The following is a 16,443-nucleotide window of genomic DNA, read 5'->3' on the forward strand; positions in this document are numbered from 1 at the left end:
TTTTAAAGTGGTTAAACTGATTTTGATGCTAAATTTAACTAATTTATCTGGGGACCCCTCAAGGACCCCTGGGGTCCCTTGACCCCACTTTGAGAGCCACTGAGCTACAGAGAGAGAGGTAGAGGTAGTGGGAGGGAGAGAGAGAGAGAGAGCGGAGCCAGGCCTGTTTACACAGATGGCGGGCAAAAGCGTCATTATTTTCGTGAGGGGCGTAGGAAAGGTGGAGGAGGATGACGATTGGCTGGACTTACAGAAGTTGTTTAGAGGCTCGCGGACGGATGAAGGTTGGGTCAGAACATTGGGTCAGAACCCTTCACCCCCCCCCCCCCCCACCGCGCCGTCCACACCTCCCCTGGACCCAGCGCTGAACACAGCGGCTGCTGTTCAGTGGTGGACCAACCCCAGCACTTGAGTTAAAGTATGGGTGCTCAACTACAAGTGAAAGATGTACTTGAGTTAAAGCAGTGTCCGAAGTACTTATGCTCTTAACCCGTTTAGACCCGAGGACTAGATTCCAGTATAATCCTAACAGTTTTCTGAAAAACGTGTTTCTCGTGGTTCTCAATCTTTTTCGAATCAAGGACCCCCGGAGAATGTATTTGGCCAGAGACCCACATCTCAATATATTTTGTTCCAGGGACCCCCCAGAAGCAAAGATTTTGAGGTACAAATGTTTATATATATTCAAAGATAAAAATAGCAGATCTACAAGGTCGCAGCGTGGCACTCGGAGCCGCACTATGAGCTTGTAGCTCTGCTACTTTTGAAAAGCTAAAGTATAGAATAATAAAGTGGTTAAAAAGTGACACTGATGATTTCAAATAGAGTGAAATGTCTGTGGACCTCTGCAGCAGCCTGGCCTGCACGCTACCGATGACCACGGCGCAATGGAGACACGGCTTGCCCCACTAGACCAACCCGACCTGCGTCAATCCTCTGAACACGTGACGTGTGTGTGCCGCACAGGGCTCTGCTGTGTCCAACATGGCTGCCACATGTTGGGACGGCCGCGCTTCCCGGGAAGTTGCGTCTCTGCAGCGCGTCCAGGGCCAGCGGATCCAGTGTAAACAGTGTCTGGCTTACGGCTGCTTTGATGAAGACAGGCCAGCAAACATTGCTGGGGAGAACCGGCGCCGCGTGACTCACCTATCAGGTGCCAGAGGGGTTCAGAGGTCGCAGCTGGAGCTAATTAACATACCAGGTTGCAGCACTGGCAGCGTGGAGGGCCGCTACGCCAACATACATGCCGGCTGCTGTCGTGCAGAAACCCTTTATCTCCAATTTTTTAATTAATGCCCTGTTTTATAATTTGTCGAATGACCATGTCATGCAAAAGAACCTATAATAGTAAATTTGACTTAAGTTAAAATAGGGATACCAGGTTGAAAGTGCTTTTGTAGACATTGAACCAATTCAAAATATTAACAAGAGCCTGTGACTAAAATTATAATTATACTACATCCATTGGAACTAGTGGTTCTTTTTTCCATTTCCTGAGAAGCAACTGTTTTAGGTTTCCAGCCGACAGTGAGGATATTCTGCCATGTACAGTATTTCCTCCCATCTTTCTCAAACATTGCGTGTCTTCCCCCCCGCTCCCCCCCCCCATCTTATTTCCTCCATGTTCCCTCATAGGCCTACCTCAGTTCCTCACTCCAACTCCAATAAAATCCGCCCGGCAGACCTGCGAGGTGCGCACGGCGCGCCCCACCCCTGCATGTTTCACATTACAGGAATATTTCCACTTTGTATTTTGCTAACCCCTGGCGCTGATAAAGGGCTCAGGAAGGCTCCCAGAAAGACACAGCGCTGCTTCAGGGGGAGCTTACAGCTTACAGTGACCGAATGTCTGAAGCCAGGGGGGGAAAAAGGGCTCTATTCACAGGGCGCCCGCTGAGAATGTGGAGCTGGGACAGGCACAGGGCAGGATGAACAACTCAAGTACCCGGTGCTTGAGTCAAAGTATAGACAGTGGTGTAAAGTAACTAAGTAAATCTACTCTACAGGACCTCCAACTGCAACAAGACTGCAAGGGATTTTTTTTTTTTTTTTTTTAACAATATATTTATTAAGATTTTCTTTTTTTCACAGGAAATTCAATTGTTACAATTGTTACACTTTTTTTTAAACATACAAAATGCAAAAGCAAAAGCAAGAGAAAAAAAAAAAACATGACAAAAAAAAACCAAAACCATAGAAAAGAAAAACAACAACAGCACTACTCCCCCCCCCGTTCTGACATTAAGTGTCCCAAGTTACAGTCTTTCATATATTGAATGAAACAACCCCATATCTTCTGAAATACCTCTTGTTTGTTCTTCAAAATATATGTAATCTTTTCCAGAGGTAGACATGAACACAGTTCTCTGAACCATAGAGAAATACTCGGTTTTCCCAGACTCTTCCAAGATAATGCAATTATTCTTTTAGCTTGTAAGATACAGATATCAATAAACTTGATTTCACAGGTTTTCAATTTGTGTCCCTCTGGGTATAGACCAAGCAGAAAGAATGTCGGTTCTGGTACTATTTTAACAGATAGAATTTTTTGAATTTCCTGCCCGACCTCCTTCCAAAACTCCATCAATTTTGGACACGACCAAAGACAGTGGAACAGTGTGCCCTTGTCTTCACCACATCTGGTGCACACATCGGGAATATTACTATCAAATTTATTCAATTTCTCTGGTGTGATATACACTCTCATAAGCCAATTATATTGTAGAAGTTTTAATCGTGTGTTCCCTGTTTGAGACTGAGCTTCTATACAAGCTGTACTCCACTGTTCCTCTGTCAGATCTACCTGTAAATCTGTCTTCCAGGCTTCAAGCTTAGATTCAGAGGTCTCCAGCGAGAAAGACACCATGAGATTATAAAATTCTGATATAATTCCCTTTTTAAAGGGGTCTTTAACCAGAGCCCTCTCCAACTCCGACACAGAGGGAGCACTTAAAGATTGGTTTTGGTTGGCTCGAATATAGCTCCTTACTTGAAAGTATTTGAAACGGTGTTTACGAGGGATGTTATACTTAGTAACAAGCTCTTCAAACGATAACATGGTACCCTTTAAGCTTCCAAATACATCCTTCAATTGGCGTATACCTTTATCGGCCCACATTTTGAATCCCCCATCTGCTCTACCCGGTACAAACTGATTGTTACCCCAAATCGGAGTGAACCAGGAAATGGGAGAGGTTACATTCAAGTGATTGTTAATATCCCTCCAAATTTTAATCATATATTTAACTATAGGGTTAGATGTTTTCTTTATGAGATTTTTATGAGAATCAGAGTATATATAAGAGGGGAATGGGAGTCGTAAGGAGCTAGATTCTAAGTCCCTCCATGCCGGTGCATTCTCTGTTGTGAAGTAGAACATTAATGCTCTCAATTGAGCTGCCCAAAGATACCACATTAAGTTAGGGCACTGTAACCCTCCCCTATCATAAGGTAGATACAGTAATGTCAGTCGGAGTCTGGGACGTCTATTATTCCATATAAAATTGGTAAACATTTTCTTGGTTCTAGAGAAGAAGTTTGATGGAGGTGGTAAGGGTATGTTTTGGAATAAGTACAGCAACTTGGGAAGCACGTTCATTTTTAGTATATTAATCCTGCCAGCTAAAGAAATTGAAAGACTCGACCATCTGTTGATAGAGTTCTCAATTGTTGATAATATTGGGTTATAATTGCAGTTCGAGACCTCTTCTAATTTTGGAACAATTTGGATACCTAGGTAGGTGAATGAGTCTACTGGTTTGAAATGACAGGCATAATCTGGTGGGTTAGATCTTTCGTCCGAGTTTAAGAGCATAATGGATGATTTTGAGTTGTTTACTTTGTAACCTGATATATGACCATAGGTTTTAATGAGATCCAAAAGGGCCGGGATAGACGTTTGCAGATTTTTTAAGAAGAGGATTACATCATCCGCATACAAGTGCAAGGGATTTTTGGTGGTGTTCCTTTTAGGCAGGGTGTTTGACTGTACTATTTTTGTTTTGTTTTGTCTGTACTTTACTGTTCTTCGTTTTTGTCTCTAATAAAATTCAATCAATCAATCAAAAACTTAAGTTAATTTTGAGGTATTTGTACTTTACTTGAGTATTTCCAATTTCCAATACATTTATTTCTACTCCACTCAAGATCCAAATATTGTACTTTTACTCAACTAAATGTATTTGAAAACTTTAATTACTAGTTACTTTGCAGATATAAATTATAACATTATAAAACATACATTAACCACTTAGCCCTATTTCATACCTAGGCTATTTGAAAATAGTTGATCTACTTGTAGATTGGCTATTTTCAAATATTTTGTACTTTTACATTAGTAATTTAAGCACATTCATACTTTATGAAACAGAGTATTTCTATAATGCAATATTGATACTTTTACTTAAGTAAAAAATCTGAGTCTTTTCTACCACAAGTATAAATATACTCCTGGTCAAATATTATATTGCGAGTGAAGCGAGCTCAGTCAAAGTCACGTGTACGTAACATAATGGAGTACTGGCTTTATTCATAAGTACATCCTTTTAAAAACTACTTTTTTGCAATTGCCATATTGAAATTTAGACATTTCCCCACCCACCAAAAATCTAAGATTTTCCAGAAATTGACAAAAATGAGTACTTTTCTCATGGTGCTTGAAGTGTAAGTTATATGAGAAAACCATGGCAATTAAAGTTGTTACAATGTTTGCTGAACCAGGTCATTTTCTCACCATTTCTGGCAGAACTGAAGCAAAAGAGCTAAGAGAGGAGGAGCAGAGGAGAGGAGAGGGAGGTGAGGGTAGCTGACAGAGGAATGAAGGTTTTAGAGCCAGAGGTAAGAGGGTTTTATGTACGAGAGCTGGTCTTAATCAGGTGTCTATCCAACGCTATGAATGCACGTGAGAACTCATCATTACAGCATTGGTAGGGTATTATTCACTTGTTGTTATTGGTAAGGCACATGCACACGCACACACATACACGCATACATGTACATGTACGTGCACGTGCACGTGCGCACGCACAAACAAACACACACACACACACACACACACACACACACACACACACACACACACACACACACACACACACACACACACACACACACACACACACACACAAACATGATACACATCTCTAGTGGTCAATCTGTAGCTGTTGTAGTGTTTGTGTCTGTGAGCATTAAGTCAAATGCAGGGTCTCACCTGCCTAAGGACACACAACAGACACTCACAACCAGCCTGCATGTAAGGACACAAAACAGTTACACTCAGAACCAGCCTGGGGACACACAACAGACCCTGGGGCAACGCAACACCCTAAGAATCCTGTTCTTCCATTGCTCCAGCTTGCTGAAGGAGTTCGCTGCAACGCAGGCGGCCCACGGCTTGGCGGCCTGGATCACAGACTACCTCAGGGGCAGACCACGACACCTCAGACTACAATGTTGCCTGTCAGAAGTGTGAGTGAGTTGTACGGTGCCCCACAAGGCACTGTGCTGTCACCCTTCCTGTTCACCCGCTATATTCCTCTAACTTCTGCTTCAACTTGAAGATGTCTCACCTCCAGAAGTTCTCTGGTGACTCTGTCATCACGTACAGCAGTGGTTCTCAACCTTTTCAGGCCACGACCCCCAAAATAATCATATTTTAACTGGGGATCCCCCCACCCTGACAAACACTAAGAGTTGAGGCATTACATTTTGTATAACACGGTTCTATTGTGAAAATAGCATGCAGATCGAGGTGTTGTGAGCATGCAGATTTGCTATTTTCACAATTTCTGTTCTAATATTTGACAATTTGGCCAATGTTTAATTTGTCATTTATACAGGTATTAAAAAGTCCTTAAATTGTCACTTTAGAAATGTGCCTACTAGTCTATACACTTAAAACTTTATGTTGGTTTGTTTACTGTTGTGTGAGAAAAGAATGTTGCACATTAAGTTTATCATCTGGGGACAGAGCAAACTGTTCTTTCCGGGGAAGCTCAGGTCCTTCAATGTGTGCAACAGGATGCTGCAGATGTTCTGCTGTCTGTCGTGGCTAGTGACTGCCTGCTGGGGGGATCACGGCAGCATAGGGTAACTGAGCAGATTCATCATCCCCCCTAAGCAGTAGTGGTGGGCAAAACCGTTCATTTCAGAGAACGAACTGAAATGAACCGTTCAAATGATTCATTAACATTCACCGTTTTTATTACTGACCTCCCAACCTTGTGTACTGGGGAGGGGGTACGAACAAAAGTGTGGTAACAGTTTAAGGAAGTGAACGAGTTTGTTCATGTTCGCGGCAATGAACAAGTTCTTTTGAACGAATCGCTCATGAACGACCCATTACTAGTAGCAGAATAACGATAGACTTGGCCTGTGTTTTTTGCTCTTGGTCTAATTAGGAGTTGTCTGCTATCCTGACATCCATTCTGATAGAAATACTGTACTGTCACTAATGATACTGAACGGATATTGTTCTTGAACTTCATTAGTTATTACTGCCCTAATGCCCATTTATATGACAACACTGTAAAGACACTGTATTGTTCACTGATACTGTATAGATACCGTTTTTGTTCTAGTCTTTGCATCTTTTACTATTACTATTAGTATCTTGTTGCTTCCCTTTAGCTGTATCACCTTTTTTCTTCTGTCTGTATCTGGCCTGTGTGTCGAACTGCTGTACTGCCATTGGCAACTGAACGTCCCCTGTGGGATCAATAAAGCTCTATCTATCCACAGACACACGAAACCAGCCTGAAGACAGACACACAACAGACACACACACAACACACAGTCACAGCTCCTGGCCTGGAAATAGCTGCCCTGGCCTGGAATGCTCTGGAGAATGTGTGGGGTGGAATTCCTATTGGCCAGAAAAGGAAGCAGGGTGTGTGTGTGTGTGTGTGTGTGTGTGTGTGTGTGTGTGTGTGTGTGTGTGTGTGTGTGCGTGCGTGCGTGCGTGCGTGCGTGCGTGCGTGCGTGCGCACGCTCATGCATTACTATACTTGTAAGGGCAAAATAGACCCACAAGTCTAGTAGAATGAGATAAGCACTTTTCCAGGTCCTCCTCACAAGAGAGACGTTTGGGGAGTTACTCTTATAATTAGGGAAAGATTCAGGTTGGGGCTTGGGGTTAGGATTAGACGTTTAGAGGTTAGCTTTAGTGGTTAGTGGTTAGGGTTGATGTATTCATTCTTATTCGCACACCGGTGTTGTGCACCGAAAATAGCCGATCTACAAGCTCATGACGCGTTGCAGCGCTACTTGTCAGCTTGTAGATCGGCTATTTTCAGCTTCAGGGTTAAGGGTGTATGCTAACGTGTGTGTGTGTTGTGTGTGTGTGTGTGTGTGTGTGTGTGGTCAGTGGGTGGGTGGGTGGGTGGATAACAGGTGGAGGTGTTGGGTGGGTGGGTGGGTGGGGGGTCGGTTATAGCGGAGGTTTTGCTGTCTAATGAGCGTTTGGGATCTGAGCCGAGAGAGCGAGGTCAGCAACCACAGTGAGCGGCAGGGCTGTCATGATGTTTCAGCTGATGATTAATTGTCACACAAATAATTGGCTGCAATTAATGACTTAATTGTGTGTGTTTTGGCGTTGAATGTTGGAACACATAAATCATTTCTGTTCTTTGAGCCTCTGTAAACCAAAATTGCAGGGGACAGGTATGACAAATGACTTAAATAGAAAGGCTATTAATGACATATTCAAAGAAATGACTGACAGTGACGGATACCAATAATCGGAAAGCCCATATTTGTAATAATGTGTAATAATTCTATACAATCTACAAGCTCACAACGCATTGTTTCCCTCTAAATGTGGTTTAAACAGCGTGGACTGGACTATCATCAAGCTGTTTTTTTACAGACGATTGGAAACGAAGTTGACGATTATGCAAAATAATTGGGATTAGCTGAAATAATTGTAATCAGGTGATTATGTAATCATTGAGACAGGCCTTAGATAGGTAAATATGTAACAATATGTTACAATATGTAACAAAGTATGGAATCTTTGTATGCTGATTTCACAGGCAAATATTGTACTTTTACTCCACTACAATTATTTGAAAACTTTAGTTACTACAGTTCATTTGTACATTTTGATTATCATTACAAAACATACATTAACCACTCCAGCCTTATATAAACTTTGGCCATTTTAAAATAGCCGATCTAAAAGCTCAAAAGAAGCATTGTGAGCTCGTAGAGCTGCTATTTTCAAAATGTTTCTATACATTTTATAAATTTGAAAACTTAAAAAGTAAAAGTACTTGTGTAAAAGTACAAAAGTAGCCTATTGGTTTCAAAATGTATTTAGACTATTTTTACATTGCAGTATACTTTTACTCAAGTAACAGTACTTTTTCCACCACTGGTGGTTTCACACAGGTTGGATTGGGGGGGGGGGGTGTTCCTGGGAAAAGGCCTGGTTCTCAGCAGACCCTCCTCAGTCCTCTTGTTGAAACCAGATCCGTCTCGTTCATCTCACACAGACAAGGCCCCTCCCCGTTAGGCCTGACCTTTGAACCCTGTTTGACCAAAAAGGGACCACGGGTCAGGGGGGGTCGGCGTTTTATTGCGTCATCACAGGCTATCAGCCCCTATCTGTGGAGCTGTCAATGAGCTCAGCAGACCCTGCCAAGGTCTGCAAACATGACTGGCTCCTTGTGCACAAACAGGTACAAACAGGCTTCATGTGCACATTGACACCCACACGCATGCACACCCACACACACAGGCATTTGTATGCTGACTGACACACAATGCACGCACGCAGGCAGGCACGCACGCACGCACGCACGCACGCACATAGATGGATGGATGGATGGATGGATGGATGGATGGATGGATGGATAGATGGATAGATAGTTAGATAAACAAGGACATGGACAATAAACAACACAATAAGAAAACAAGAGGAAAAACCAAATAAAACAAATCCTTGCTCAAATCGATACTTCATATACAAAAATTTGTATTTACGGTACATTTGACATTTGACTATGTCTAACTGCACATTCTATAAATCCAGACTCAAAGCTTGAATAGTATCTAAGGTGTAATACATAGTGCACTGGTTCATAACCGGGGATGCCGAGTCACGATTGTAGCCCTTGTAACCAACCAACCAACAGCCAATCCAGGCTATGGGACAGGACCGACTGTTCATTCATTCATTCATTCATTCATTCATTCATTCATTCACTCCTTCATTCATTCATTCATTCATTCATTCATAACTTGAATTTATAAGTATAATTGAGGGTCAGGCCCTCATTTGCAATACAATGATCAACAGCAATATACATTTACATACAGCAATATTAAAATATAAATCAGAAGACGGAATATAATATAAATAAAATATTCAAGAGACTAAAACAGATATTAATTAAAGCAGTTACAATCTAAAACAAAAGTGTTAGAAACCATTGTCTTGAATTGACCTAAAGAAGTGACTACAGATCCCTAACCAGTGGGGTCCGTGACCCCCCAGTTATTTGGGAAAAGGGAAGCAAATCGACTTCTGCATATTCCATATACCAATACAATGCCATGCATGTTCAAGTCCATCAGTTGGTCATTCCAGTGAGTTGAAAAAACGGATGTGGAATTACTGCCAGTGTTTTATCCATTTAATCGTCGGATAACAGGATCAGGCCACAGCACTGGAGCAGAGGTGAACAGTCTGTGCATTGAGGAAGAGGGCGTCAGCCCGCTGGAAGTGTTGGACCTGCGGGATTCCTGTCTTAACCCCGGGCTTCTGCTCTCGCTTCCCACCGAGCTGAGCCTGGATCTGTGGCCCCAACATCCCTGACAGGAGCACAGCTCCCTCCGCTGATGTTTGCTCAGCTGCCGGGGGCTTTGTGGCCGGCGTCCCGACGCGATGATCCTCCTTGTTCCCCGCTCCCCTGACCATGTTCTCTGTTTGGTTTCTTTTCTTGTCGGCAGTTTGTAGCTTCATTTCGTCACCGTCGGGCAGAAACCTCGTATCTCCACGTTTCGGATTTGTAGGTTTTTCGTAATGTAAAGCCCTGCTTCATCATACAAGGCTGTCGCGCAAAACTAGTGAAAATAGCAGATCTACAAGCACACAACGCCTTGCGGTGCGAGGCGTTGTGTGCTTGCAGATCAGGTATTTTCACTAGTTTAAATCATTTTCAAAATGATAAATACAAAACGAACCGTTTTGGACATACAAGGTTTCCGCCGAACGCCGACGATTTGTTCCTTGTTTGCCTTTCGGAGGAGCACCAGCGTCAGTCGTTCTTTTTTCTTGTGTTTTTTTTCCTTCTCAGCTCAGCCCATGCAGCGCCAGGGGGATTGACAGACGGCGGGCGGGTCGAGAGGTTGAGTCAAGGTTTGCTACCTGAGGAAGTGTCACGTCTCTGGCTGCATAGTGTCACGGTGGTGTCAACATGTACAGTCGTCATGTAAACACTGCCCTGGCTCTGCACACTAGTAGCTGTGTATTGTGTGTGTGTGTGTGTGTGTGTGTGTGTGTGTGTGTGTGTGTGTGTGTGTGTGTGTGTGTGTGTGTGTGTGTGTGTGTGTGTGTGTGTGTGCGTGCATGCGTGTGCATGTGTCTGTGTGTGGGGGGGGGGGGGGGGGGGGGGGGGGGGGGGGGGTCGCTGTGACTCACTGTGAAAGAAGCCCAACCTTTTCACGACCAAGAGTCATCTAATCTTAAAGAAAACAGCTTCAGTTTAGAGGTTAAGAAGTTGAGTTTAAGAGTAAACAGCTTAACAGCGAGCTATATAGCGCCTAGCCTGGCATCGCCCAGACTAAAATACAAAACATGTATTGAGGAAAAAGGATTTAGCATTGGCAGATTCGTCTGGTTTCCAGGGTGGCGAGCGCCCGCGCGTGTTTTTCCTCACAGCCTCGTCTCAGAAAGGCTACTTGATTGAACGTGATTTCAGTTATCCATGTAAATCTGGAAGGATTTCTCAGCTAGCTTGAAGTGGACCACTCTTTACCAGGCCCCCTCATGTTTTCCCATATTACACAAAATATCTTTGCAGAAAATCACCAATCTACAAGCTCGCAACCCGGCCGGCACAGCATTGCAATGTTTAGCAACTCAACGCAACGTGTTGCAAATTGTAGATCATTTATTTTAGCTGGATGTTCGCCCCCAGAATTGGGACGCTATAGGGTTTTGGGGGAGAAGCAAAGCCGCAGAAAAAACTACAGAACAATAAATATATATCTATCTATAAATGCAGAGAACAGTTAAGTACAGCATGGGTTCACAAACTTTTCAGCCCACGATCCCAAAATAATGCATCCATTGACTCATGACCCCAACCTAAGGCCGGACCGAATGTGCACATACTGTAAATGAGCACGTTTTGTGCGCATTTTCCCACACATTTAATGTGTCAAGCCCAGGGCTATGTGGGGGTTTCAATTATGGTTAAATAAATAAAAGTCGCAACCCCACCGTCAGTGTTACGCAACCCCACATGGGGTCACGGGACACTGACGGTGGGATCGCAAATCTTTTTATTTTTTTGGTTAACCCCTGCAATACTGTAGAGTTATAGGGATTATGGAATGAGTACTGTAAGTGTGTCTGACCTGCGAAGATGCGTAAGCGTTTGCGTCTCGGAGGCGGGCCTAGCCCTGACACCCCGCTGCACTCATCCTCATCATCACAGTCGCCGCTCTCAAAGCCTTCTTCCTCGTCGCTCCATCGCTCCGCTCCTCCTCCTCCTCCTGCTCCTCCTCCACGCGACCGGGCTCTCCAGCGCTTCTCGGGCACCGTCACCAGACGCAGCAGCTGTCAGAGCAAACAGGAAGTGGAGAAAGGCAATAGTATCAGAATCACGATAAGTGTGGTCTCGCATGATGGCCATGACGGTTGCCTCCCTCAGTTTTTGAATGCTTCTGTGATACTTCTGTGGAATTAGATTTGATCTGTGTTGTGGTAGACGGACAGACAGACAGACAGACAGACAGACAGACAGACAGACAGACAGACAGAAAGAGAACTTTAGTGATCTTGCAAGGGAAATTCAGTTGTCATGGCATTATCACAGTATGAAACATAGGACAGATACAGAAAGATGCAATTGGAAATTGCAAAATGTGCTTTGCCTGACGCGGGCCACACTTGCAAATATCTCTGTAGGCCTATCTGTCAGTCCTTGTTCCTATTTGAGCGGTGCCAACTGTTACGCCCTTGTCCCTCCCACTTTAATATAACATCAAAATCATCCAACCAATATACAGTACATCAGTCCTTCATAGTGTGGTCAAGGGGAGACGGACCAGCTGACCGACAGTACAGTACATACAGTGAAGTACAGTAGAGGCGTGCCGTGACGTCATCAACAATATTAGCCAACAAGATAGCCTGATTTATCTTTTTTTCCCCTGTGTCATCACAGCTTCAAGTAATCTTGCTGGGGACCTCCTAGAACCCACCAAAAAACACCTGGGGGGGTCCAAGGACTCCACTTTGAGAATCAGTGTAGGCCTACCTCTTCACTTGGACTGTCTCAGCATGGTGTGTCAAGTATGAGCTACCGGCAGTGGTGTAAAGTAACTAAGTGCATTTACTTAAGTACTGTAAGTACAGTTTTTAGGTATTTGTCCTTTACTTGAGTATTTCCAAAAATCTTGGATCCAAATATTGTACTTTTTACTCCACTACATTTATTTGAAGACTTTAGTTACTACTTTGCAGATATAAATGATAAATAATAAAGATATTACAAACCACTTTAGCCCTATTTTATACCTAGGCTATTTGAAAATAGCCGATCTACAAGCTCACAACGTGTTGCATCACAACGCGTTGTGAGCTTGTAAATCTGCTGTTTTCAAACATTTTGTACTTTTACTTTTGGTACTTGGTAAAATTTTAAATACTTTCATACATTTACTCGACTACATTTTGAAAGAATGTGAGTACTTTTTTCCTACCACTGCAAATAACCAATTGAACCCCAGCATCATGCCCATTCTGGGGGGAACATTCACGAAAATAATAGCCGATAAAATAGCCGATCTACAAGCTCAAAACCCATCGCAACGTGGCTGGTTTTGAGCTTGTAGAATGGCTATTTTTGGCGAAGAGATTTTGTGTAGATGGAAAAAAAGTGGTCCGGTTGTAACTCAAGTCTGTATCTCTAAGGCTAGAGGGTTTAAGTGGTTAACTAAATTTGGGTCACATTTTACACTCACAGTTACTGTAAATGAACACAATGAACGCATTATTGTGTATACAGTTCTCTGCCCAAAAGAAGTTGGGGAATTCAGTTTTAATGAAAATCTATACAGGGGATTCCACGTCGCAAAAGACATTCTGCATTATTATTGTAACAGCTTAACAGGGGAATTCCAGGGGAAAGCATGGCACGACCCAAAAAAAAGAAAAAAAAGAAAGAAAACATTGGTATTTACCATACTGGAATTAGAATCGCCATGCACAGGGGCGTCAATTGGGTATGGCAGGAGTATGCAGCTGCCATACCTTGGGTTCAGGGGGGAAAATAAAAGTTACTTTTAAATATAAATCCATGAATGTCTCTTTGTCTATCTGTGCTGGTTATTATGTTGTTAATTACAGTAAAATAACTACAAATGCAAAATGTTACAAAATGGTCACTTTAACAAGGTATTATAATTATATTCTCCACACTTTTATTCTCCCCATTTTGACAAAATGGTATATTCCCAGGTTCCGCAGTCAGCTGCACAGGTGCAATGCACTTGAACAACGCTTCCAGGCTGTCATATCCAGCCCAAGAAAAAATAAAATGTACTTCTTAAATTAATTGTATCATGCCTGTTGCTAAGGTATGGCAACATGACTGGTGTCTTGCACGCGCGCCTTCACGAGCGTGCAAGACACCAGTCATGTTTCCATACCTTAGCTTTTTATGAACTGACGCCACTGGCCATGTAGAGGGAAAACAGTTTGTGCATCGGTGCCAGAAATGTTATTTTCATCCCAATGTGATTCATTCAGAGTGGGGAGTGAGTGACTGTGGTAGTGGCTCCATGTAATTTAATGGTAGAAACTAAATCCCTGGGATGAGAAGCCTGATGGGATCGTGTTGATGTTGGCCAGCGGCATTGTCTTCAGCGGTTCGTCTCTGGGCAACACAGATACAGTAACACAAACACAAAGAATTCCTCTCAAGTGCACATCAATCAACATCGCAGAGAGTTTGGTCACAGCGGAGCGAGGCGGGGGGTGGGGCATTCAGATCACCAGTGTCACTGAGGTACCCTGAGGTTGTCAGATGGGATCGATTCATGCAGGCAAGAGGACAGAAACCTTTTATCTCCATATTTCCTTTTTTTTTTTTTTTTTTTGCTAAAATCTCACAACACATCACATGGCGGCGTGTTGTGTTGTGAGCCTACGTACATTTGCTATTTTTGAAAAATATGAGAAAGTGAAAGTAGTTCAGTCTGTCTGTGGCTTTTATAAATATTGAACCAATGAAACATTAACCAAATTGGATTCAACAACACGGTTTCCACCCGAAGAGAGAGAGAGAGAGAGAGAGAGAGAGAGAGAGAGAGAGAGAGAGAGAGAGAGAGAGAGAGAGAGAGACAGAGAGAGAGAGAGAGACAGAGAGAGAGAGAGAGAGAGAGAGAGAGAGAGAAAGATAGAGAGGGCATCGGATGTGCTCTTAACCCATTTAGTGCTCCAGACATGAACGGGTTAAATGTCTAGCGTGCCGCTCACAGCTCCTATACGCATCCATTGTCTTATTTGAAGGGCCAGAAGTCCATTGCGTAAAACACTTCCGGGTTGACGTCAAGATGTCATTCAACGGGAGCGGTCGTCATCCCATGCCGATCCTAAAATGGCCGATCGATTGCCTTTGTTATTATGTTTTTGTAGCGAGAATCTAATGCCATCCGTGGCTTTAAAAGTGTTGTTTGGAGATAATGGACATTAACTCTTTGAGCGCCAGCGCCCTCTAGGGGCCAAAGAATGCCAGCGCATCTCTCATAGGCGAGCGCTTTAGCTTCCAGGACTTCAGCTTCCAGGACCTGACGTGCTCACGTTCGAGCGCGGCATGAAAATGTCCCGGATGAAGATGCTAACAGAATGGCTATTCCCCATTTTGTCATCTAAAAGATCATTTTTGGTCGATTTCGCCGTAAATAAACCTCGCGCCGCTTTCCTAAAACACAAAAAAGAGATATAAGCTTTAAAGATGCGGCCTTTCATTGGATTAGGCGGAGATTGGCGATTGCGTTCGCAAATTACGGCCGGCCGGGACGTTGTTAGCTTTCGGCTAGTAGCTACAAAAATCAAGCCAGGCTTCAGAAGGCCTCTTATCATTTTATTCATTTAATTAAATAAAGCCGAACTACTTCGGGATCGGCACACCTCGTGTACTCATCGGAAGCGGCGCCGAACATCGGGTGAACATTGGGGAGCTCAAAAATGTATTTTAAACCATTTTTAATGGAATATATCGTCGGACAGAGTAGAACGGCTAGCTGGCTAGCGGCTAGCGAGCCAGGACCACCCACGACTCTACAAGCAGCTCGGGGTAAGTGAATTAATAAAAAAAAGATTGTATTGGATTGAAATAAAGCCGAACTAGTTCGGGATCGGCACCAGATGAGTTAAAGATGAAATCGGTCGTCGGCCTCCATGTTATGGGATTACTATTTTGTGCACGTGGATCCGTGATGATGATGAATATTTTTCGCGAGTATACTCGGGATCGGCACTCTAAATACTTGAGTATTTTTCACGAATATACTCGGGATCGGCTAGAAATGAGTTAATTCCATCCCTATAATATAAATATATTAGAAGCACTGTGCCCTACAAAGCCAAAGTGTAGTAACTACACGTTAGGACACATTTACCTTTTGAGCGGTGTCTCAGCGCTCCAACAGTGACTGAGTGTGTAGGTATGTATGTATGTATAGTATGTATGTCCGTATGAGGATGGCCTCATGCACAAGCTGCAATACCACTGGGTGACCAAGTGGCACTGTTGAGCAGCCTTGAAATTAATGGACAACACAAGAATTCATATATAGCTTAATGGAATTAACTACTCAAAGACACAGCTCACTTCACACTGGGTGTGATTTAATTTGTCTCAAAGGTCAAATCAGCGTAATATCACTTGTATAGCAATAACCCTTTAGGCTGGCCTGTTGAAACACTTGAATGCATTTGTATCAGTTTAATTCTTTGCGTAGTTACTGCACTTTAGCTTTGCAGAGTCAAGACTGTGCAGAGAGATCATCAAGGACACTCGCCAGTCGCCACCCTAGTCATAATCTGTTCACGCTGCTGCCACGATCACAACCAGGCAACTACCTCTACCTATGTATCCAAAGCCATACCGTCTGATTTCTGAACCGTTTCCACCTGGCTATCATCAGCCTGTTGAACAAGGACTGAGCCCACCTGTCGCCCGGCTGTCCAGAAGCTACATTCCATCA

At 43.3% G+C, this 16,443-nt stretch overlaps 1 protein-coding gene across 1 annotated transcript in view; it reads right to left on the bottom strand.

Annotated features, from left to right (window-relative positions):
- The window catches only part of gpc3 (glypican 3), a gene marked incomplete at both ends in the record, with an annotated part of 208,890 nt that overhangs the window by 19,104 nt on the left and 173,343 nt on the right, over positions 1-16,443 (bottom strand). Inside the window, one exon of the mRNA XM_080746680.1 lies at positions 11,584-11,785. Coding sequence (XP_080602806.1) covers positions 11,584-11,785 — 202 coding nt within the window. The remainder of the gene's footprint in view (positions 1-11,583; positions 11,786-16,443) is intronic.

This window comes from Nannobrachium achirus (assembly GCF_963921795.1).
Source record: "Nannobrachium achirus genome assembly, chromosome: 17".
Taxonomy (NCBI): domain Eukaryota; kingdom Metazoa; phylum Chordata; class Actinopteri; order Myctophiformes; family Myctophidae; genus Nannobrachium; species Nannobrachium achirus.